This window comes from Balaenoptera physalus, assembly GCF_965194825.1.
Source record: "Balaenoptera physalus genome assembly, chromosome: 4".
NCBI classification, from domain to species: Eukaryota; Metazoa; Chordata; class Mammalia; order Artiodactyla; family Balaenopteridae; genus Balaenoptera; species Balaenoptera physalus.
In genome coordinates, this window is record NC_138891.1 from 14,991,704 (window position 1) to 15,015,976 (window position 24,273).

At 46.1% G+C, this 24,273-nt stretch overlaps 1 protein-coding gene across 1 annotated transcript in view; it reads left to right on the plus strand.

Annotated features, from left to right (window-relative positions):
* The window catches only part of BFSP2 (beaded filament structural protein 2), a 68,998-nt gene extending 45,550 nt beyond the window's left edge, over window positions 1-23,448 (plus strand). The window contains exons 4-7 of the mRNA XM_082459334.1: window positions 405-566; window positions 14,265-14,396; window positions 20,987-21,207; window positions 23,158-23,448. Coding sequence (XP_082315460.1) covers window positions 405-566; window positions 14,265-14,396; window positions 20,987-21,207; window positions 23,158-23,161 — 519 coding nt within the window. The 3' untranslated portion in view covers window positions 23,162-23,448. The remainder of the gene's footprint in view (window positions 1-404; window positions 567-14,264; window positions 14,397-20,986; window positions 21,208-23,157) is intronic.
* Window positions 23,449-24,273: the final 825 nt, after the last annotated feature.

The window sequence follows — 24,273 nt, forward strand, 5'->3', positions numbered from 1 at the left end:
CATAGTTTGTCACCACTCTCCAAAGGTAACGCTTTAAAAACTCCGCAGTTATCTTTAAATCTCTTTCCGCCCCCTCTGACTTGCTGAAATTCATAAATTTCATCTTGCTGTTATTGCTTACTCTGTGTTGTTATTTTGTTATTTATTTATTTTGATTTTTGCTTTGGGTGGGCATGGGTTTGTGAAGAGTAGCCTAAGAAATGCATCCTGGGGAAAAGAGAATATAGCGCCCATGCTGGGAAGAGGACCAGGGACTTTGCCTGTCTTTGTGAAGCGCCATGTTTGGCAGCAGCAGCAAAATGAGAAGCAAAGTATTGCCCACGGAGCTGGGCTTCGGCTGGCTAGAATTCTGTGTCTTTTCTTTCTCCTCTGGAACTCACTGAGGTATATGTTGTCATTTTCAGGATGTGAAAATGCTATACAAACAGCTGGCAGGGTCTGAGCTGGAACAATTGGATGTTCCCATTGGCACTGGGCTGGATGACATCCTTGAGACGATCAGAATTCACTGGGAGAGAGATGTGGAAAAGAAGCGGGCGGAAGCGGGAGCCTTGCTCCAAGCTAAGGTAAGAGGCAGGACCAGCATGTTCACTCTGCCCTGTGCAGAAGGAGGCCAAGCAAAGATGAGTAGCAGCCGACATGCAAAAGAAGAAAAGCAACCATTTCAATCTCGTTAGACAGAAAAGAAATGCAATTTAAAACAAAGCTTTTTGTTTACGTGTCTAAATGCAGAAAAAGTTTAAAATGGTAATAGTGCTGGCAAGCATGTGGAAATGTAGGTGCTCTCCTGAGTTGTTGGGGAGCACGAACCCATGTGACATCTTTGAGGAAGGGATTTGATGACATGTACCAAGAATCATAAAATGCTCCTGCCTACCACTTGAATAATCTAGACCCCATCCTAAAGTTATAACTGAAAATACAGATAAAGTGTACATCCAAAGATACCCACTGAAGCCTTTATTATTATAAGGGTGAAAAAAATTGGGAAGAAAACAGGATAAATATTTAATAACAGGAGAAAGACTAAGCCACAGCCTAACCATGCAATAAAATATCAGGCAGTTATTAGAAATGATATTTATGAAGCATTTATAGCAATATGGGAACTGCTCAGGCAATAAGGTAAAATGGGGAGAAAAAAAGAGAGTACAGAATGGTATGTACCAGGGGTCAGCAAACTTGTTCTGTAAAGGACAAGATAGTAAATATTGAGGCTTCCTGGGCAAGATGGTCTCTGTTGAAATACTCAGCTCTGCCACTGTGGTGTGAAAGCAGCTGCGGACAGAAGGTAACCAGTGAGCATGGCTGTGTTCCAATAAAACTTTATTTACAGAAACAGGAGGTGGGCTGGATTTGACCTTCGGGCTGCAGTTGCCAACCCCTGCTATACACAGTAGGTAAAGCATTCAAACAAAGAAACTAGGCATCAAGAAAAGGTCAGAACATGGTTTATTGTACTTCAATTATACCTTAATAAAGCTGTGAAGAAAAGGTCTCCCTTAAAAAAAGAATCAGAAAGAAAACTCTAAACTATAAAGGTATTAGCATTAGCAGTGGTTGTCTTTAAGTGTGGGACCCATTTCATGTTGTGATGTTTTTTCTTTCTTGTTTCCGAGTTTTTCTTAAGTTTTTTTTAAGTAGTATGAATTATATTCATGGAGGGAAAGCATCTTTTATTAAACCTCATAAATAAGAAAGGAATTAACCAGAAAATAGAATGCACAGGGTTTGTTCTTCCCTTCCCTTTCTCCCACCCATTCATGATTCTGGAATTCTGAGGCAGAGGATTGAAAGAGCAGAAGAGGAAGGAAAGCATGAAGGAAATGGGAAAAATAAAGTAGAATTTGAAAGAAGGCAAGAGGGCTGCTCCTGATTTCTCGGGGACCATTGAGTGGGTCTCAATCCTGACTGCAAAACAAAATTATTTCAGTGCACTTTCAAAAACACCCAGGCCCAAGACCAATTAAATCAGAAGGAGGAGAGGGACTTCATGGTTTTTAAGCTCACTGATGATTCTAATACACAGTCAAGTTTGGGAACCACAGGAGTTGATAAAACTCCCAAAAGAAAACCAGGAGGACCTTTCTTCTCCTAGCCCTCCTCAACCCCTGACCCCCCAAGTATCAACAGGAAACTTCCCCTCAGGGTCTTCACAAGTCTGGATCCCCCAATGTTCTCCAGCCCAGAAAACATCTTCCACTCCCCAATTCTCCACCCCCTACCCCTTTTCAAAAGCTCTTCTTTCTAACCTTCAAATCCTTGGTCCAGGTCACTACAAACAATTTCCACGGCAAATAGTGCCTAGTAACTCCATGAAATACAGCCCCCATAACCAGTGAGAGGCAAAACCACACAAAGAGAAAGTGAAACCAAAGGATAGATATGGTTTGGGTCCATTGCTTCTTAGGGGACTCATGAATATTTATAATTAATGACCCTAGAGACCATCAGTCCCATTCCCTCATTTTAGAGGTGGGGAAACTGAGACCCAGAGAGGGCAGTTGATGTCCTGGAGTCGCACAGCTGGTTGGAACACCACAGTTCAGCTCTCCTGGCTCTTGATCCAGGGATTTTTTTCTCTGCATTAGGCTGTCACTTCTCCTTGGCTCTGCTTCCAAAGCTAAATCACAGTGGCCCAGGAATTTGCAGACTTGTTTCTGTTCCAACCCTCCTGGGGTCTACATCACACAATAGTGATTATCTCTTTGGGAAAGGGTGGAGGGGCATTATAATTAACAGAAATTAATCCTGCATAGTGTGAAAAAGAAAAAAAAAACTTCATTATTATTCACCCCTCACCCTCTTGAGAATCATCACCAGCCCAACAGTCATTCAAACATTAATTCTGAACAGATTCATTAGTGTTTTTTTAATAGAGTAATCTGAAAGCTGCATCTCAGAGAAAACAGACAGTACTTGTTTCAGTTTGGCCGATGCTCCCTGGGCCTCTTGCAGAGAGGCGGGGCTCAGAAAATATTTGCAGAATGAGTGAATTCCTCTAATCATCAACAGAGATCAGAGCTGACAGCCAGAAGTCCTCCAATAAATAGTTTTGTCAATTGCCGTCATGCCCTCGGGGGCTGACTTTTGTCCAGCCTGAACATCTCTTGTAGGTTTCTTGGCTGCAAAGCACAAATGTGAAATGGTTTAGCACACACTGCTTTCTAAACATTTTGCAGAGAGAATACAGACATGTATTTAATTACCTCTCAGCCTGGAGAGGCTAAAAATTAATTGACTTGATTAATTTGTCTTCATTTAAGTTCCTCCAGAAACTGATCCTGAGACAAATATTGAAGTGTAGGTGGTTTCTTTGGAAGTTGCGGGAAGCAGAGAAGCGAACACACAAAGAGCACGTTATCCAACAAGCTCCCACTGGGGGAGACTGGAGCATCCCCATGGGGGCCTAGGGAACAGTACAGAGTACAGGAGAGGAGAGAGGCGAGGAAGATGGGGTAGTAATACCCTCTCCCCTGTCATCTGCCATCTGCTAGCAGAGTGACCTTTCAAAGACTTCAGAGAGAGCTCCCAGGGAGAGGTGCAGAATCTGACAGTGGGAAGGAAGCTGGGGAGAAGTAACATGTTATGGCCCAAGGAGTCAAGGTGGATGCCATCAGCATCTGCTATCACTTTCCTGCCAACTCTTTTTATTTCTTAATCAGTAAAAGCTTATAACACTAGGTTCTCTCCAGCCATGGTGTTATAGATGTCGGGAACCTCAGTGGTCCAGTCTTTGGAGCTTCTCAGGTTGCATGATTCAGTGACTGGGGGATCAGGTTGGTCCAGAGAATTTCCAGAGTGTTTTAAAGTCTCACCCTTCCTTTTCTGTTTGATGTGGTTACCCAACTCAGGGTATTTGGGGATACTTCGAGAACCTCCAGCAGCATGCCATACCACCCTCCACACCTCCTGGCTAGCCATGGAGCACACTCTCCAGTCTGCAACTGACAGACCTTAAAAAGACCACCTTGGGGAATACTGGAGGGTCACTATTATTCACCTGTTTCCTGGATTCATGTGCTGAGACATTGCCACTCTGTAGAGCGACAAACAAAAAAGAGAATCCTGAGTGCAAGTATGCTGTACACTGACGGCTAGATTAAGATTTCTCAGTGCCCTTCTTTCCTAAAACTTTTGCAGAACTTATGGGTACATCGAAATCATCTGTCAGTCATTGTTAGAAGACCTAGAATTAAAAAATAAAACTGATAACCATGTGAGGCCATTTGTGCTGGCTAGACCTCTGACATCCTTTCTGCTCATTCAATTCTCACAACAGCCTCAAAAGCAGGAACTCTTGTTATTCCCATTTCACAGATGTGTTTTCTGCTACCAGGAAGGAAGGAAGGGAGGGAAGGAAGGAGGAGAGAGAGCTAGCAGCTTCTAGTTTCCCTGCAGCCAGGCTGTTTCTACTAAGTTTTTCTTTCACAAATGCAAGCATTTCAAGTGTCATATCATCAACAGGAAAATGAAGTTCCAGGTAGCCAAAAAGACACTTTCAAAAATATGACGCAGTTGTAGTCTTCCATGTCCGTGTCAGTCCATCATGATACATATAATCCCATGTTTCTTCCAACTGACCTTTTCCTTACAGTGTGCGGTCCTCCTGGAAACGGGGCCACCCTGCAGGCTAAGGGCTCCCAAAGTTTCTGAATCAGGCTGCTTAGGGTTCGAAAGGTTGACCTACCCCACTTCAGTTTCCCCTTGATGAGATTGGAGGCCCTCCCCTCAATTCTCAGAAGCCAAATCTCTGTCCCTTGTTCACTGCAGCTGGGTGACGTGCACAGAAACCAAAGGCTTATTCAATCACCAGCGTGAGCTGGAGGGGGGTGGGTGGCAGCTCCTATGAGTCCCTCGGGGCCAGGAACTCCACAGCAAATAGATTGCTCCCATGCTCCCTGCCCTGACAGTAGGTCACACTTCCCTCAGATCAGTTTAAGGTATTTGTGGTCAGAAACTTTATCTGAGCTGTAACCATCATGCCTCAAACAGTCAGGATGACAGATTGTGGAGATGGTTAAGAATGAAGAGAGGTGAAGAGATGGAAACGAATTGCGAGGTTCCTGGTTATTGATAGTCTTAGAGCTGCAGGAGGCACCAGACACGGGCTGGAGCAGTGCCCTCTGATGGAAGTCTCCACAGTGATAGGGCTGTTCTGTAATCTGTGCAGTGTGGCAGCTCAGCCACGTGTGGTTACTGAGTGCTGGAAATGTGCCTGATACACCTGAGAAACTGAATTCTTAATGTTATTTAATGTTTATGACTTCTTACATAAATATCTACATGTGGCTAGTGTCTACCATACTGGACAGCACAGGTCTAGATCTACCCATGAGAGACTAGAATCCTTGGATAACATGTCACCATGTCATCCGTATTCACAAACAATAACTTGCTCTGTGAAGGCAAATACTTTATACGGGCTGCTGTGTCTATGCCTTTTCTTTGCTTGCTTTTACCAAGAAGATTCAGTATTTTCTAGGATATGTGAAATTAGATTAAATGGATTTCTGGCACTCAACTGTCACTTGCTCTAGGCTCCAAGACGGCTTAATATGGTCCTGCCACGATAGCCAACTGGAAGAGTTCCTTTGAGAGAGCAGAATGCTGAGAGCATCTGTAATCTAGGGGTCCCTGTGTGTTGATGAGTTGGCTATAATCTCAATGGCTCTTCTGTGAAATAAGCACTGGTTTATTCCTCCTGGTGCACTCACAGCAAGCACTGAAGATGAGTCACCTAGCATTTCTGAACCTCAAAATACGTCACAGAGCGGGTTTTGCAAAAGGGCCCCAGCTTGCTTTTATTTCTTTTTTTATTTATGCATTTTAATATCTAATACCTTCACTTGGTTCAAAATTCAAAATGTACAAAATGATATACCGTGAAAAGTGTCATCGCACCCATGTCCCAGCCACCCAGTCTTTGTCATAGGGTCAGTCAATGTTTTCCTTTTCCTGTGTGCCCTTTCAGAGACATTTTATGCATGTACAAGAAACTATGTATATCTTTTCTCTTTTAACACAAATAGTAGCATTCAGAACATATTGCTTTTTAGCTGCACAATATTGTACCACAGGGGGCAGCAAACTATGGCCCACAAGCCAAGTCTGACCTGCTGCCTGTTTTTCACAAATAAAGGTTTATTGGAACATAGCCATGCTGATCATTTACACATTGTCTATGGCTGCATTTGCATTACACCAGCAGAGCTGAATAGTTGCAGCAGAGACCTTATGGCCTGCTAAGCCTAAAACATTTACTATCTGGCCCTTTACAGAAAAAGTTGCCAACCCTTGTTCCAGCTAACAGGTATCCCAGGGTTTCTTTAACCTGTGCCCTGCTGATGAATGGTGGCTTCCAATCTTTAGCTATTATAAATAAGACTAGTCACTGACTTTGTATGTCCCTCATTTCCCAATATAGAAATCTATCTGCTGGATAAATTTATAGACATGGAATTGCTGGGGCAAAAATTATGTGCATCAGTAATTTTGATAAACATTGCCAAATTACCCTCTATAAAGGTTATAACAATTTATATTCTCATCAGAAATGTTTGAGAGTGTCCACTCCCTGCATCTTCATTGATACTGTGAGTTCTCACAGTTTGTGATCACTTTGTGATCTTTGCCAATATTATAGGTAAAAAATGGTTTGTCAGTATACTTTTATCTTGCATTTGTCATATAATGAGGAAGGTGGAACATCCTTTTACATGCTGAATTTCATCCATATTTGCTTTTGTGTGTACTATCAGATCATATCTTTTGCCCATTTTTATTAGGTCTGGGATTCTTTTTTACTGGCTTGTGGTGGCTCTTTGTAAATTAGAGAAATTAGTCCTCTCTCCGTGATATAAGTTGCAAATATCTTCCCAGCTTGTCACTTGTCTTTTTTTTTTTTTTGGCCACAGCGCGAGGTTTGCAGGATCCTAATTCCCTGACCAGGTATTGAACCCAGGCCCTGGCATTGGAAGCTCAGAGCCCTAACCACTGGGACACCAGGGAACTCCCTGTCACTTGTCTTTTTACTTAATTTATGGTAGTTCCAGCTGGCTTTCAAAAGATATTGTTAGCCCGTAAGGAAGTGTTAGTACAGCTGTGTGCTACGGTGGTGTGACCCAGCTGGTGTGGCTGGGGGCAGGAAGGTAGGGTATCAGACTAAGGAAAATAAAGAGACTGTCTCATCAAGGGGGCACTGCCAGTCCTTTACCCCACTACCCAGCACAGCCACATGGCGGGGGGGCGCCAGGTCCTCATCTCCTTTATTGTGTTTCCAACCCCACGACTGGTCAACACCCATCCACCATTGCAACCTCATCCTCATACCCTCCACCAAGGAATCTTCACTCACTCATTCACACTCCATTTGTCAACCACAAACCAGGCTGCGGGCCCCGTGCTTGGTGCTGTGGACACAACGTCCCTGGCTTCAATTCTTGCTCATCCCCAGCCACTGATTCTGCCGATCTCAAAGCTGTCTTAGATATTTCTGAATAGTAACTCTTTCCCAGGAAAAGCGTAGGGATCTTACTTCAAAACTAAGAGATCTGCAAAGACAAAACAACCCAAATCCCTGAGAAATTAAAGTAAGGTGGCTCGTATCCAACACTTAGTCTCCTGGCAGGGACAGAGCAGAGGCGAGCCTTCTTAGGAATGGGATGATCTCCATGAACCCGAACAAAAATGCTGTCTCTTAGACTTCTCCAGTAATTACTTGCGGATGAAGAATTTATTTTTCTCCTCAGAATACCCCTCCTTGCTGAGCCCCTTCTACCTCGTTCATAAGCAGGGTGTGCTCACTCACGACCAAAAGGGCACGAGTTTGCCAAGCCACACGCTCCCCTGTGTTTCCTTTGGCAGCTTTGACCGAGACTGGGAATTGGTCCTACACCCTAAAGAGAGCCGCTTCAACAGCCAAGCAGCTCTCATGTAAGTTCAAGGAGAGACATGGCTCAGCCTAGCCAGGCCAGCTCTTCTGCCAATGTTGATGTTTCACCGAGTGAGACATGCACTTCTTTTTAATTCCCACTAAGGAGGACCCATGTTCTGGTGAAGACTGGATGGCATCCAGCTTTCTCCCAAGTGAATCCTACGTCTGGCTGGGGTAGTTCAGGTGTGTGTGTGCCGCCTATCAAAATCTATCCTCAGCTAAATAACATTTATATGACACTGGGTGACTGGAAAGTGCCTTATAATCATTACAATAATGACAGCCGATCCTCCTAATGAAAAGGAGATTTAATTCCATTCCTGGTAGATCTTCCTCTTCCGGAGTCCCGAGCCTGCACCTGGAACACGTTGCAGACCTCCAATAAACATCGTTGGGCATGTTCTAGGGGTAAAAACCATGTTAGGTGCCCGGGGGTGTCGAGGGGTGAGTAAGAAGTTGTTCCTGCACACAAGGTGACACAGTCTAGTGTGAGGTTGGCTGGGGTGCAGGTGGGAGACAACGGACAGAAAGACCACGCCAGGCAGAGTGAGCTGTGCTGGGAAAGCAGGGCCAGCAGTGCATTTATTGAGGTTTACAGAGCGCCTGACAGTGTCCTGAGCACTTGACAGGTCTGTTCTCATTTCACCTTCCCAACCCGAGATAGGTATTGTGATTTTATCCATTTTATACAGGAGGAAACTGAGGCACAGAGAGGTTAGGTAAATCACAGTTAGACCATGGCAGAGCAGGGATTCAAACCACATGTTCTGACTATAGAATCAACACTCTTAACTGCTACTCTGACCCAGACAGACCTCATGGAGCAGGCGGACCTTGATTCATCCCCTTTTTTAAGGATGAGCACAAGTGACATCTTGTGTGAGGTTGGGAGGGCTTTGTCTTGAGGGACCAAAAGGTTAGGCCAGACTTCTGTCAGGATCTTTCCAGACCACAAATCTGTGCCTTCCCTGCGGATAAGCTTCCTCTATCATGCAAGATCGGGAACCCCTTTGTCCCCAAGGAGCCCACTGCTTTCCCTTTCTCCATGAGAGTGACCATAATGAGGTCTGTGTGATCCTGTGGGCTCTGAGAAGCTTAAGAGCAAGGCCATTAGCTGTGCTCTGCAGCAGAGCAATACTCTCATAAAGCTGTCCCCCAGCTGCAAAAACCAGAGAGCTTGTGACTTGCTGGAACCCACGCAGCAACTGCTCCGGGAGAGGCAGGCTGCACACGTCCACCCTTGAGGGCTCAGCCTGGACATGTGTTCTGCTAAGAACACACCAGCATCATTGCTCTCCACATTCTGCCCCCTCCTAAACTCTCACTCTCCCCTCACACCACAAAGTGGCCATTTTTTCCAATCGCCGAGGGTGTTTTGGGGAATGGCAATGCTAATCAGCCAAATGGGTGGGGTGTGGAGATGGCTCTTTTCCCCTCCATTTGGAGACCCTCCAATTCTGCATTCTGACTTACTCGACAGCCTGCTGCTCTTTGTCTGTCACATCCATCCTTCATGTGCAACACTGTGCCAATTTGTAAATTTTAATTTGAAAATTTTTAGCGTATTTCAAAATGCCAACATGCTTTCCTGCCCCAGAAACACAGCTGGAGTGCAAACCTGGGTGGCTCGGCTCGTGCGTAGTGGAGCCCAGAATTCAAGCTGGTTTGCAAGCCTGGGAACCAACATATCTGAACCTCAGCACACATCCCAGCAATGGCACTGAGTGACAGATCAGTCCTGCTTTCCCATGCTCAGGAGCTAGAACCACACACCTCCTATTTGGTCTGTGAGGAGAAATCTGTAGGCGTTGGGTTGAAATGGAAACAGAAGTAGAGTTATTATAATAACGAGAAAACATAAATCTAAAAAGCCATTGGAGAAGAACATGTAACACTTTTAGGTGAGTTAAAACAATTAACTGTCCCCAGATGAAGGGCAAGTATCATTTGTGGCAAGCTGATTTGAGAAGGTCTGGGACGTGATATAAAACAAAATTGAAACACACAGTGATCAAATTAATTTACTTTTCTCTTTCCATCTTAATTAAAAAATGGTGCAAGAAAGTTTCCATTTGGTGCTGGGACGTCATTAACACTGCTCTTATACTTATTAATTTTGCCTTTCAACAAAGAGAAAGCCAGCTTTGAGACTCAGCAGCTTGGCAAGCAACATTTGCTAGAATATAATACAGTGGCTTGCTTTAATTTTATTGATTTTTTTTCCAGTTATCTTTTATCTATGGCAAGTAATACAGTTTTATCAGTTTCTGTAGCAATCTAGAACTTTGCTTCCATGAACCAGGCATCATTAAATGCGGATTCCTGGGCCCCACTCAGGATCTCCTGAGTAAGAATCTGCATTTTCACAAGGTCCCCCAGATGATGCTGACACACTTTAAAATCTGAGAACTTAACTGTAGTTTACATTTTAAAGACATTTATTTACAAAGAAAAGGTGAATTGGTTCAAATAAAAACAGTTTGAATTAGTATTCAGATATATGACAAACCATGCTGGTTGTCCAAGAATATCTGGGAAACACTTGGGTACGGCATTTTGCCAATAAAACTAAGACCTGGGGATTCATCTCTCCAGAGACCAGTGTGTGCCACTGAACTACCGAGTACATTATCTGAGTCGAGAGGAGGGACAGTTCCTTGGCCAGCAGCTTTACCCCAGACCTGCCCACCAAGGCTTTGAAACGTGCCTCCATGGGACTGGACTTCCCCTCATGCCCGGCTCTTACCCGTCCTGTGCTGGGGATGTTTCCCAACTGCTCTCTGCAAGGAAATGTAAACATATGTTTTTATGTGCCAGTCAAATTCATAACACTACCTAAAAGGTAACATAAAAGTTTCCAGTGATGTTTTCTTTATGTAATTTTAGAAATGACACATTTTAAGATAAAATACTTTGCTTTTCCATTTGCATCTATAACTTCAGTGTGACTTGCTATTTCTTGCGAAATCCACCAACCATTTTTATAATTCTGTCATCAACAATAGTGTCACAAAGTCAGATTACAGAAAAATGCTTGATTATTAATATCTGATTAAGCAAATAGTCACTCACATCAATGATGAATGAGGATAGCTCTGCTATGAATTTTGGTTAATATTTGGATGAGTGCATTCATCAGTGTTGTGAGTGACTTCTTTGTGAATCACATGATAATTTTCAGATACTGGAAGAATAGTCCCTCTAATTTTTGTGCCATTCCCAGTGCAATAGCTACAGACATGACCCACTTTTAAGTTTAATCTGCATTATTAACATTTTCTGCATCCCTTTCTTACATCTGGACAATCAACAAAACAATAAGTCAACCTCTGATTTGTAGTGTTTGCCAGTTTCCATGGTGTAAATACTCTCACCATGGCTGATTTCAAACTACTAACATGATGTAAATGAGCACAAAGTTGGGAAGAGATGTGCAGGAGCACAGCATTATGTGTTATTTCTACCACACAAGTACCATTGATGTAAATTACCTCAGTAGCATAGATAATGATAAAATGCAAAATAATTAGCCAGTGATGTGTTTATGTATTACCCTTTTTCATATAACTTATTTGACTGTAACTTGATATAATCTAATTTTGAATGATGGCTGCATAAGCACCAGCTCACAAAATTCCTGAAACTTTAGCACTTGGCTTTTGTGAGCTTTTAGGAGCCAGCTTCAGCTCATGGTTGCCCCTGGCCACTCTGATTCCATTTGTCTGCCGGGGTACCCCTCTCCCACGCAGCCCATCTGGCCAGGCCCCGGCACCAGAGGGAGGAAGAAAAACCAGGCTACTGATCACAGGACTTGGTGAACCATGAGGGTATTTTAGAGGGATCCACATTCACTTTGAGGGAGACAGCTCTAATTTGGAGGGTCTTAAGTAGAGGCATTGGTGGAATTGGCAGCATTAAGTACTGGTTGTTAAGAGCACAGCGCTGGGGTCAGCTGCTGGGCTTGAATCCCAGCTCTGACCCTCATGGGCCATATGCTCCTTCTTTAAAAATTTTTATTTATTTATTTATTTTTGGCTGTGTTGGGTCTTCATTGCTGCACACGGGCTTTCTCTAGTTGCAGCGAGCAGGGGCTACTCTTCATTGCGGTGTGTGGGCTTCTCACTGCGGTGGCTTCTCTTGTTGCAGAGCACGGGCTCTAGCTTCCCCGGGCTCAGAAATTGTGGTGCCACCATCTTAGTTGCTCTGCGGCATGTGGGATCTTCCCGGACCAGGGCTCGAACCCGTGTCCCCTGCATTGGCAGGCGGATTCTTAACCACGGAGCCACCAGGGAAGTCCGGACCATTTGATCTTGAATAAATAGCTCAATCTCTCTGTGCCTCAGTTTCCTCATGTAAAATGGAAATAACAATGACACTTGCTCCACAGGGTTGTAAAGATTAAATGATATATGGACTTAAAGTAGTTAAGGGAATTCCCTGGTGGTCCGGTGGTTATGACTCTGCTCTTTCACCACTGGAGACCTAAGATCCCACAAGCTGCATAGCACAGCCAAAAAAAAAAAAAAGCAGTTAACAGAGCATTTGGCACAAAATGCTCAATATATTAGTTATCATTAGTAGTATTCAACTCATAGTAGCTTTTTACAAACTCATTTGTTGGGTACTACATTCCTTGTTACACATGGAAAATATATATAGCCAATATTTGCATGATTTTAAGGTTCTAAAAGCCTCCATATGCATAACCTGATGGGAGCCTCATAGTGATCCCAGGAGGCAGTCATCATATGATCATCGTTCCCCACTCAGTGTCATCTACGGGCAGAGACTGGAACTCAGAGAGGCTGAATGATGGCCCAGAGACACACAGCCCCGGGCCAACCAGTCATAGCAGGGTCCACGGGTTATGTTCTCCTTCAGCTGCTCCCAAGCCTTTAATGGACATTTTTGTTGAGCTCTTTATAGCCCCCAAACGGCAAGAACTGGCAGAACTACTACTGAGATGTGAGCCTTTTGACTTGGGATTTCTTAGCCAGTCAGTTAGGTTGGACTATTTGCGCATAATTCTGTAAATAAGTATTCATATGTGGTAAAGATGGCAAATTCAGAAAGCCAGTAACTTAAGAGAGAAAGCAGTTTATTTTCTTCTACATCACTGACTTGTAGACATTTTATCATCAGACTGCACTGAAGATAAATGAGGGAGAGCTCTCGTGTTTTCCCTTTTCCCCAGCAAAGAGGAGTAATCAGAATATGTCCATCTTGCTCTGGGGAGAAGGTTCAAGGCACAGACCTTCCCCCTAAATTCACAGTGTGGTCAGATGGGTTTTTACAGGGAAACAGGGACTATCAGGTCAAGTTTGTTCACTCCTTGTTTGAGCAAGGTGTGGGGCAATTGGAGCACTGGAGGCGGTTACAAATTCCCAACGTTTATCAAAATTACAAATGCCTACTTTTTTTGGTAGGGGGGCTGCATTGGGTCTTCGTTGTTGCGCACGGGCTTTCTCTAGTTGCGGCGAGCGGGGGCTACTCTTCACTGCGGTGCGTGGACTTCTCACTGAGGTGGCTTCTCTTGTTGCGGAGCACGGGCTCTAGGCTCGCGGGCTTCAGTGGTTGCAGCACGCAAGCTCAGTAGTTGTGGCTCGCGGGCTTAGTTGCTCTGTGGCATGTGGGATCTTCCCGGACCAGGGCTCAAACCTGTGTCCCCTGCATTGCAGGCGGATTCTTAACTACCGAGGCACCAGGGAAGTCCACAAATGCCTACGTTTTTGATTCAGCAGTTCCACTACAGGAATTTACCCCTCAGAAATCCTCCCATGTATGGAAAATGAGGGATTGCATCATTGTTCATAATGGGCCAAGACTGGAAACAAGCTAAGTGTCCATCAGTGGGGAACTTCCAAATAATCATAGTACTTCCAAGCAAGGCATTACCATGCAGCCCTTAAAAAAATGTAAGTGATCTATATATACTGCTATAGAATAATTTCTAAAAATATGTTAAGTACCAAAGCAAGGAGGGATGCTCATATGCATTTATTTATAAATATATGAAATTTTTCTGGAAGGAGATATGAGAAACTAGAAACAGGAGAACAAAGTAATTAGGGTACAGGAAGAAAAGGAGACTTTCTACTATATATCCTTTAGAAAATCTTTTGAATTTTATTCCATTTGCATGCATTATATGTTCAAACTAAATAAATGTTGGAATACAAGCTGGTGTGGGTGCCGATAGAAAAAGTGATTTTTAAATCAAATGGCTGTTTCCTCTGCGTTAGAGGCCGCGGGGTGGTGACGGGAGAAGGTAAGAGGGAAGGACGGGTTCAGGCCCTGGCTCCCCTTGCTCACCCCTGCCTCTCCACAGCAACAGACGGAGGTGGCCCGCAGGGCCCAGACCCAGGAAGAGAAGCTGGCTGCTGCCCTCAGGGTGGAGTTGCACAACACTTCCTGCCAAATCCAGAGCCTGCAGGCTGAGACGGAATCCTTACGGGCCCTGGTGAGTGGGCCAGGAACAGCCTTGGCCTTTCCTGCGTGAAGTTTTACTCTCAAATGTCTAATTGTAGTCATATGGGTTTCCCATCTCACAGCACATGAGTTTTGAGGGCTGCAAAGGATCATCCGATACCAAATGACAAATGTAGTAGACACAGTTAGTGCCCCAGCGAAATCCCCTTCACCAGGCTGCCGCCATGACTGTTGGCTGCTGATGCCACAGATGCCCAGAGACTTGCCCTCCGCCGAAAAGAAGACCTGGCCTAGGATGGTAGGCGTGCCCCCCCAGTCCTCAGCCATCGGCCAATGACTGACTGACAGTGGGGTTTAAAAGCTGCAAAGTGGACTCCACCCTGTGGTGTGATCCACACTCCAGAGCTCTCCGAGGGGTCGGGCTGTAGCCAGAGTCCAGCCAAGACCACCTCCTGGCTTAACACTTTACGTTGCCCTGAACTGCTTTCCTTCTCCCCCTTTTCCTGAAAGGAACTCCTTAATTATTGGCAGGTACCAGGATCCCTGTGTCTGGCTCTGCTTCTGGGGAACCCAAGCAAAACTAGTAAGCTAGTTAGCTCTTCAGACTCACTGTGGTTTGTGGACGGATCTCTTGCATTATTAATAATACAGTGATCCACCCTCTGATCTCTGGGATGGACTGAAGTTCTATTAGGGTCAAGCACGGCTCCTCCTGGATGCCTCCAGGGGGTCATGTGTACTGAATCAAACCACAAGAGTTCGTACACACCAGAGTGCATGAAGGGGTTGGGTTGTATAATCCCCGCGCAGCTGAGGTAGTCTGGACGTCGTTGAGGCCCAAGAAGCCCCTCTCTCCCATCAGCCTCAAGTCCTGGGCTATTTGGGTACCCATTCTTCCACCCCCCCCATACACCTCATCTCAGTATTGCCACCCATAACAGCTCCATCACAAACCGCCAGCCCCACCTCCCACTGTAGCCACAGCCTGCCATGAAGTTAGCTCAAGTATTTGTTCTAGTTGGTTCCCCTCAGAAACAACTTTTCCTCTGCCTGCTGCCAAGATCATCCCATCACCCCCAGTTCCCTTCCTTCAAGAGTCTTCAGTTCACTTGGTCCGTTGTCCTCGGCAACAAGGTCACATGGTGCCCAGTCAGCTCAGGGAAGATGCTGTCTTGCTACAACACGACACACATCTCATTGCTCCACTTTTCTCCGAGTCATCCTCTGATGGGATCTGGGTCAGTGCAAGGGGGTGTGAGGAAAGGATCTGAGGTGAGAAAGATCAGGAAACTACAGCCTAAATCACTGCTACTTTAACTAAAAAGTTGTCTGAAAGAGATTGCGTTGTTCAGTGTCATGTGGATTTTATGCTAATCAGTTATATTCACCTGCCATAACCCTTGATAAACATCCTAATGTTGGGAATGCAGTTGCTTTAGACACAGTTAAGAGGCTGCCATTTCTCCCCCAGATGTCCTTGTGGCTGCCAAAATTGCCACTCTTCTGGTGATAGAAAGTTCCAGGCAAAAGGTGAGGGATGTATCCTCAAGCCACATCATCAAAAAAAAGCCTGGAGAAATTGCAGCCTAAGTAGCTGGTGCACATCACTCAGCTCATATTCCACACTCATGTATTGGGAGCCTACTACGTGCTGAGCCCTCCCTTAGACTTGGGAGAGGCCGTCAAGAATTAAATGTTTCCTGTCTTCTAAACGCTCATAACCTGATTGGTAAAAGAAAACCGGTACACAAATGACAGAACAAAGCAGGGGCACTTCCTGTGTTCCCCAGAGTGGTTGCTCCCAGCAGTCTCCATCCTCACAAGCCCCCCGCCTGCCCTTACCTCTGCCCCTTGGCAGGTGCTGTCACCAGCACTGTTCTGCAGAGAAGATGAATGTCCTCCAACTTGAGGTCTCCGGCTTCCATTTCCCACCTCAAAACATCTCTGAAGCTTTATCCACCCTCTCCTCCCTTCAATAGACTCCACCTGTCCCCTGTTGCACCATTTGGGACATTCCTCTATCTACCATCCCCTCTCTCCTGCATTATCAGTGTCCCCACCCCTTGGAATTGCCTGTGGGTAAAATAGAAAGTCTTCCTTTGCCAGACCTTCCAATACCACCCAACTCGGGCTTCATTTTAATGCCCAGAACTCATCCTTTGCTTTCCTACACTTGAGCCCTTGGATGTGTTCTCCCATGTCTAGAAGGAGACTCCTCCCCCTACTCTGCCCCCTCTACCTGCTGCTGTCATCCACACCCTGGGCACAGGTGAGGTGGAGCTCACCGAAGTGCCACACCCACCGTGAAGCCTAGACCCTGACTCCAGAGCTGGGGTGATCCCTCCCACCTGCCACCCACTCACACTCAGAGCCCCCTGGTTCATGTGGTTATATCAGCTCATGCACTGAACTCACATTAACTCCTTGAGGGCAGGGACCATGTCTAATTAGTTTTATGTCCCCAAAGCACTTGGTACAGTGCCCAAAACACAATTTCTTCAAAGTGATAGAAACAGTAATAAGAGCACGCTCACCTGCATTCTCTCATCAGAGCTTCATGGAAACATTAAGTAGGGTGGATTGTGACTGCATCCCATTTTGCCGAAGAGAAAACTGTGGTTCAGGGATTTGCCCATTAACACGAGTCATAAGTCGAGAGGCAGAGCTCTCTGGCTCTATCATGCACTAGACGGTGGCGGTCCTGTGGAGTTGGGGACGGGCGCTCAGACCCTGGAGTCTTGAATCCTGGCTCCTCTACTCACTAGCTGTGTGACCTCCCTAAGATGCCGTTTCCTCCCTTGTACAGTGAAGATCTATTTTGGTTATCACATCCATCTGCTGTGTTAGTGGCTTAGGACAACAGGAAATCATTTGTTCATTTATTCAGCAATTTAGGGAACGCTCGGCAGAGATGGCTCTTCTCCATCTCATGTGGCATCTGCTGGGGCTGGAACGTCCAAGAACGGCTGCTTCAGCTCACATGCCCGCTGCCTCAGCTCTGCATCTCTTTTTCTCTCTCCACGTGGCCTCTGCACGTAGCTGGCTTTGACTTCCTCGTATCATGGCAGTCTTACATTGTTGGACTCCTGACATGGCATCTGGCTTCCCTCAGAGGGTGAGCACAGAAGGTACCAGGCCTCTTAACACCTGGGCTTGAAAGTCCCCGAATATCATTTACGCAGCATTCTGTTGGTCAAAGCAGTCACAGACCAGCCCAGATTCCGCAGGAATCTGCCTCTTGATGAGGCAGTGGCAAAATTATGGAGAGAAAGTGCAGGTGGGATGGAGAGCATTGTTGCAGCTGCCTTTGGAAACGTGGTCAACCACTGAACCATCGTAGAATTTTCCTCATAAAGTCATTGGCATGATTAACTAGATAATGCAGGTCAAGCCCTTAGCACCCTGCCCGGCACAGAGTGAGCAGTCAATAAATGGTATCTGTTATTAATTATCCTTATAAAATTATTATTATAACCACTAGTATAATAGCCCAAGTTGGCATCATCTGATCACCACACTTAAACCCCATGGTCCTGACTATTGGGACAAATAGGACAAGAACTCACCCCCCAACCAGAAGATGGAGCAGTGACGTGCTGGCTGGGCTCGGAACCCAGGATGGGCTGCCTCTGTCCCCTGTGGCTCTAGCAGATCAGAGTTCTGGTCGCTGGGCCTTGCAGGCAAGGTTAGGAACACAGGCGAGCCAGAACAGGTAGCACACACGTCTACAGCTTTCCAACATGGCAGAGTTCATCCAGCCATCCTGCTACCCTCAGTCGCAGCAACCTGTGCACACACAGGGCCTCACAGCTATGTAAGCCTCAGACAGCCGAGCTGGTGACATTTTCAGCTCCTTTGCCAACAAGGCACTGTTTATAGCGGCAGCCAGGCATCAATAATGGTGTCTGAGGGCTCCTGAGCTCTGTGTTCAGTCAACTCAGACCAGGAATGGAATTCAGTCCAGAAATCACAGAAGGTTACTATTTTACTTTCCAGAGGGCTTAGCAATTTAAGGAAGTCCCTTCAGATCTCTAGAGACAAGAGTAAGCATGCTTTTGTGACCTCAGTTTGCTTGCTGGTGCTGTGTCGTGAGTGGGCTGGGGCAGGAGACCCACAGCAGTGGCTGATCATAGAGACTCAAGCACAGGCATCTCTGTGAGAACCAGGCCAAGATGTCAGGGACATAGGTGCAGAAGCTTGACTTGGATTCTAAAGGTGGAATGGAAAAGACACAGCACCTCTGGTTCGTGTTCCCATGAACCCACCTTGGGCAGTGGGTCCTAAGTCTTCAGCGAAAAACCCCAGGCCACATGGAAAAGTCACCACGTACACAGGGCAAAAACTATAGACAGGTGATCCAAACCTGATTCCATGAAAGGTTTTCCCAAATCACATGTGTTACAGGTCCAATGTCAACAACCACCGCTCACAAACCAAGCACTTTCCTGATAAACAAAGGGAGAAAACCCAGAGAGGTTGGAACAAATGATTCTCAAAGTCCAGGTGGCCATTTCTGCATCCTCACTGCCATGGAGGGGTTTTCAGATCTCACCAGCAAAATAATAACCAGACCAGACACTGATCTAGATTTATTTCCACTAATCACATTTTGCCACCTGTAGACATACCTAGGATGGGAATCTGACTCAACTTCCTCATATCCTATGGAATTGGGAAGATTTAAATAAGATAATATGGTGGCCCCTGCTTAACAGCAGTCATGATTCAAGATGACATCATGACCAAGAATCTTCGATTTCAGCCACAGTGGTCAAAAGAGGATATAGAAACTTGTTTCATCAAGACGTGACTCAGTCCAATTTAGAAGGATATTTATTTGTTTCTTATGTGTTATATAAAATAAAAAGCCAGATGCTAAATTATAGAACTACATAATTACTACTACTAAAAGATGTTAAAGAGAGAGGCATACCACTTTTTAAGGTATGCCTTATATGTGTTTATTTATATATATGTTTTATTTTTATATGTGTTTATTGGTCAGCCCTACAGTTTGCAGGGCTTGGTATATGGGAAGATGAGAAGAAAGTTTCAGTCTAGTGGGGAGACAGATAGGGCAATAAATGCAACCATAATACAAGTGTTGTCACTTGGGCAACACACACACACACACACCTATTCTGTGCCAGGCCCTGTCCTGTCGCTGAGGTTACAGAGACTAGGTTTCTGCTCTCAAAGAGCTCAGCATCTGCTAGAGGAGACATGCCCCTAAGAAGCTCAGCCCGCTATGATAAGGTCAAGGGCATGCATGTGCTTGGGTAGCTGTGAAACCCAGAGGAGGGACACCCTAACCCAGCCTGGTGGTGGCAGAGGCAAGAGGGCATCAAGGAAGTCTTCCTAGGAGAGGTGACCCTTGAGCTTGGACGTGGGGTGAATAGGAGTCAGCCAGGTGAGGAGAAGGGGAGATACAAGCCCAGATTTGGACTTTAGACAGTGCACTGTGGCTGCTGCGGGGGGATGTAGAGGGGGAGGAACCACAGGCAGGGAGATGAGCTAGGAGGCCACGGAGGTTACCCCAGGTGAGAGGTGATAAGAATCGATCTGGGGCATTGGTGGCTGGACAAGAGGGGGCACGTATGGGAAAATGTTTCAGAATGTACAAGAGGTAGGACTCAGTAATGATTGAATTTGGGAGGGAAGCAGGATCAGGGACATATCTTTCCCCAGTTTCTAGCTCATGTGGGTTCACCAGCTGGAGCACAGGAGAGGAGGGGCCAGCAGGTTCCGAAGGAAGCCGATGGCTCCATTTTGGACACCTTGATTTGAATGGGGCCCATGGCCTGCATATATTTCCAGTAAGAACCTCAGTACCGAGTCTGCTTGGGGGAGAGATCTGTGCTGGACGTATCAACACAGGAGTCATCCACAGAGATGACCAAGCTGCGAGTGGAGTAGAGACCAACCTGCACAGCACAGCTCAGGGAGAGGAGGGGGCGAAGGGGCAGCAAGGGGCAGAGGAACTAGCAAGATGTGCTACTAAAACATAAAAAACCACAGTGAGTGTGTAGAGGCCAGAGACGTTCGTTCTGACTGTGGGAATCTGGGAGGAAGGCAGGAGGAGACGGCATTCCAGCTGGAAGGTGGGTGGCAGTTCACTGAGGAGGGAGGTGGCCCAGGGGTGAGGAGTCAGGAGCAAAAAAATCCCTGAGGCGGTTCAGGGAGCAAGATTTCTTTGAAAAAACACCTGCAAACTGCCTCGCGCGTTTGTGTGTGTGTGTGTGTGTGTGTGTGTGTGTGTGTGTGAATCTCTCTCTCTCACTTGTCCTCTCTCATTCTCTCTCTCACTCATCTGCCTCTTCTCTCATCATTCTCTCTCATACGGCTCTCCAGTTCCTGTCTCTCTCCCCCTCCTTCTTCCTCTTCTCCCTCCCCACCTCCACCCCTGTCAGATGGATCAGTGAATCAGACTAAGCAAGACTCTGGCCTCCCCAGGATGATTCATTACTTCCCCACTGAGCCACATCAGCCCGTCAAGGTCATCGTCCTGGGAGAAACAGACAGACCAGGCCGATGCCAGCCCCTCCCACTGCTCTGCCCATCTCCCTCTTCCAGGGCCCTGCCCATCGGCCTTGGGTCTGGACCGTATTCCCTCTCTTGTAGAAACGAGGCCTGGAGAACACCTTGCACGACGCCAGGCACTGGCACGACATCGAGCTGCAGAACCTGGGCGCGGTGGTCAGCAGGCTGGAGGCGGAGCTCAGGGAGATGCGCACGGAGGCAGAGCAGCAGCTGCAGGCCCGTGAGCACCTGCTGGCACACAAGTGCCAGATGCAGCGGGACGTGGCGTCCTACCACGCGCTGCTGGACCGCGAGGAGAGCGGGTGCGTCTCTGCTCGGCTTTGTTAGGAAAGGAGTAGATACTCATGGGTTTAAACTAGACGATTTTTCAAACACTATAGAAGTAATTAGTGTAAAAAGGAGAAATCACCTCCCAAACTTCCCAACATCCAGCCCCACTCCCACAGCCTGTGTCCTTCCAGGATTTTTCTATTCATATATACGCAAATATATAGACAAAAATATATTATGTACTTATGCATGTATATGTATATGTGTGGATGTTTGTATGCATTCGTAGATGCAGACATACAGCCACACACCATAGACATACCTATATGTGTTCATGCGTACTTCCTACCATACATGGTAGCGGTTAGGAATGCTTTCAGCTGCATGTAATAAAACCTAATTAGTGGAGCTATAAACCAACGCTCCGGAAACTTCAATATGCACTCAGAACATGCCAAGCCTGGGCACCTTTTTAAAATGCAGATTCTATTTCCGAAGATCTGGGGTGGGGCCTGAAACTCTGCATTTCTGACAAAACTCTCAGGTGACGCCTATACTGCTGGTCCACAGACCACACTTTGAGCAGCAAGGGCATAAACCATGTTTACCTAAGAGTTCCAGAAATGAGGTAGGCCAGGCTGCTCCGTGATGTCAGTCAGGTCCCAAGCTCATTTCATCCCTCTGATATGCCATCCCTGTCTTCATCTTTGTCACCCCCAATTGCCAAATGCCTACCACAGCTCCAGACATCATAACCAGACATCATGCATGGCCAGAAAAGGGGAGGCAAGAGGAAACAGCAGAAAGGCTTTTCCCTGCATGGCTCACTCCTTTTTTCAGTGAAGGAAGAATGTTTTGGGAAGGCTCCAACGGACTTTTCCTTCTATCTCACATGACCAGACCTACCTGCAAGGGATGCTGGGAAAGCAGCTATTTAGCTTTTCCAACCTCCATACTGGAGAGAGGGAAGAGGTTGGGAATGGCATGTATACGTCTATGTATGTATATGTGTCTATGTGGTATATATACATATATGTATACACATGCACATATATATGTAGTCTGTTTTTAATGGGTGAGGATTCCTGTGGCGTATGCATGAGTCTTGGGGCTTAGCTTCCTTGCCAGCTTTTTAAGGAAATTGAAGGCTTTATCACAATTCTGTATCTTCATATTGCCCTCCAAGGTCCCTTCTGTGGCATACATTGAATGAGGAAGAGAATACATAGTAGAACAGCAGCTCTAAGAGACAACTTATCGATTACGTAGTACAACCCCTCCTGATTCCAGAGAGAATAAGAAGGCCAGAGCAGAAAAGGATTTGCCAGTGATCAAAATAGGAGGAAGAGGCAGAGCTGGACCAGAGCCTAGGTCTCCTGGGTCTCCCGTGTGCTCTGTAACATCCCTTTCTCAGAAGGCAAGAGGGCCACATGGAAGCAACCTAACCCTTGCTCTTTCAAACAGAAACATGTCATCCAGCTCCTTTCCAGCTGTCTTTTTATTGGATTGATTTCTGTTGATTATAAAAGCTAGATGTTTGTAACAAAGCTAATTTTTTCAGATACCTATGAATATCTGAGTACACAAAATCATATTAAACAAATACAAAAGGTAACAAGATAGACTGAATTTACTTCAAGAATATAAGGACTCCATCCAGTGAGTGCCTGCTATGTGCCAGCACAGTCTTAAGCTCTATGTATCATCATTTCGCCACAAAACCCTGCCAGAATTACATCATTATCCCCATTTCACAGACAGGAAACAAAACCTCAGAGAGTTTAAATCATTTGCCCAAGGTCACACAGCTAATTACCAGGGAGGTGGGATTTGAAAGCCAAACTGTCTTGTTCCAAAGGCCAAATTCTTTCCATGAGACACCTGCCTTTCATACAATTCTGTTGTGATTTCTTTACTAATTTTCATCATCCATTGCTTGTCTCACTCAAACGTGTTTTTTGGGTTTTGTTTGTTTGTTTCAGCTAATGGAGAAACACCCTCTTTTCATGAAGAAAATGCTGCCTTCCTCACCGAGTGACCAACGAAGTTCCTTGAGGAGTCCCCACCCCCTCACACCCCCCAACCCGCATCTTCCCTCACCCTCCCCACCCCCATCGCAAGCTGGATTCCCTGCTGGATTCCCCAGTTGGCTCAGCTTGAGCTGAAAAGCTTCCTGGAAGTGGAGAGTGTCCTGCTGCCTGAATTCAAATAGTCTGTAGCTTGAGCAACCTCCCTTGCCCCTCTCCAAATAAATGCTTCGTGTGTGGCTTCCAGTCTGCCCACCTTGTTCAATCCACTGTCGGATGGAGATGGATATCACTTTACCTGCCTGGCCTTTCCTCATGGGGCCATTCTTAAAGGCTTCGGGAAGGGTCCTTGAGCGTGACGCCATCTTCCTCGTTGTTCAAGGGTCAGCTGCTCTTGGGTTTATCAACATAAATGTGCTTCTTGGGCGAGAGTTGTGCTCATGGCAGGCAAGGTTGCCACCACTGGAGGCAAAAGCAACGTTCTTGCTAGAGAGGGGGTCTGTGTGTATCATAACCACAGGCATCACAAAGCATTTGGGTGGCTTTAACGTGCTCTTAGAGGGTAGTTATGCACAGACACACCCAGTTCACTGCTGTTAGCAGAGCACTTCTCGACCAGCTTAAAGGGAACTTCAGTTTAAATCTGTGGGGGATGAATTAGGCTGTGGTTGCCTACACTTGCAGCCTCAGAATATACTTCCAGGGTCCTTCCCCAGCCCTCTCAGGGCCCAGGCCAGCCAAATATAGTTCACGATTCCGCCACATACCCAGCCAAGACTCGCCTGCCTTCTGATTAAAACTGAAACCACCACCTGTGTCCTAGCGCAGTCTTGCATGCCTCCAAAACCACACGCGCAGCCCAGACTTAATTTCTCAGTTCTTCCCCCAAGCTTCTGTCAGTCCACCTGTCACACAGAATTGCAGACCAAAATATCCAAGCTGAGTCTCTGTCCTCACGTAAGCTGCTAATCCAGACAGGATGATGTGTCCAATATGGGCACATTGGAAGACGCCCTCCCTCAGTACCTGGGCTTCCAAATAGCTAGGGCCGACGAAAACAAATGAAATCTT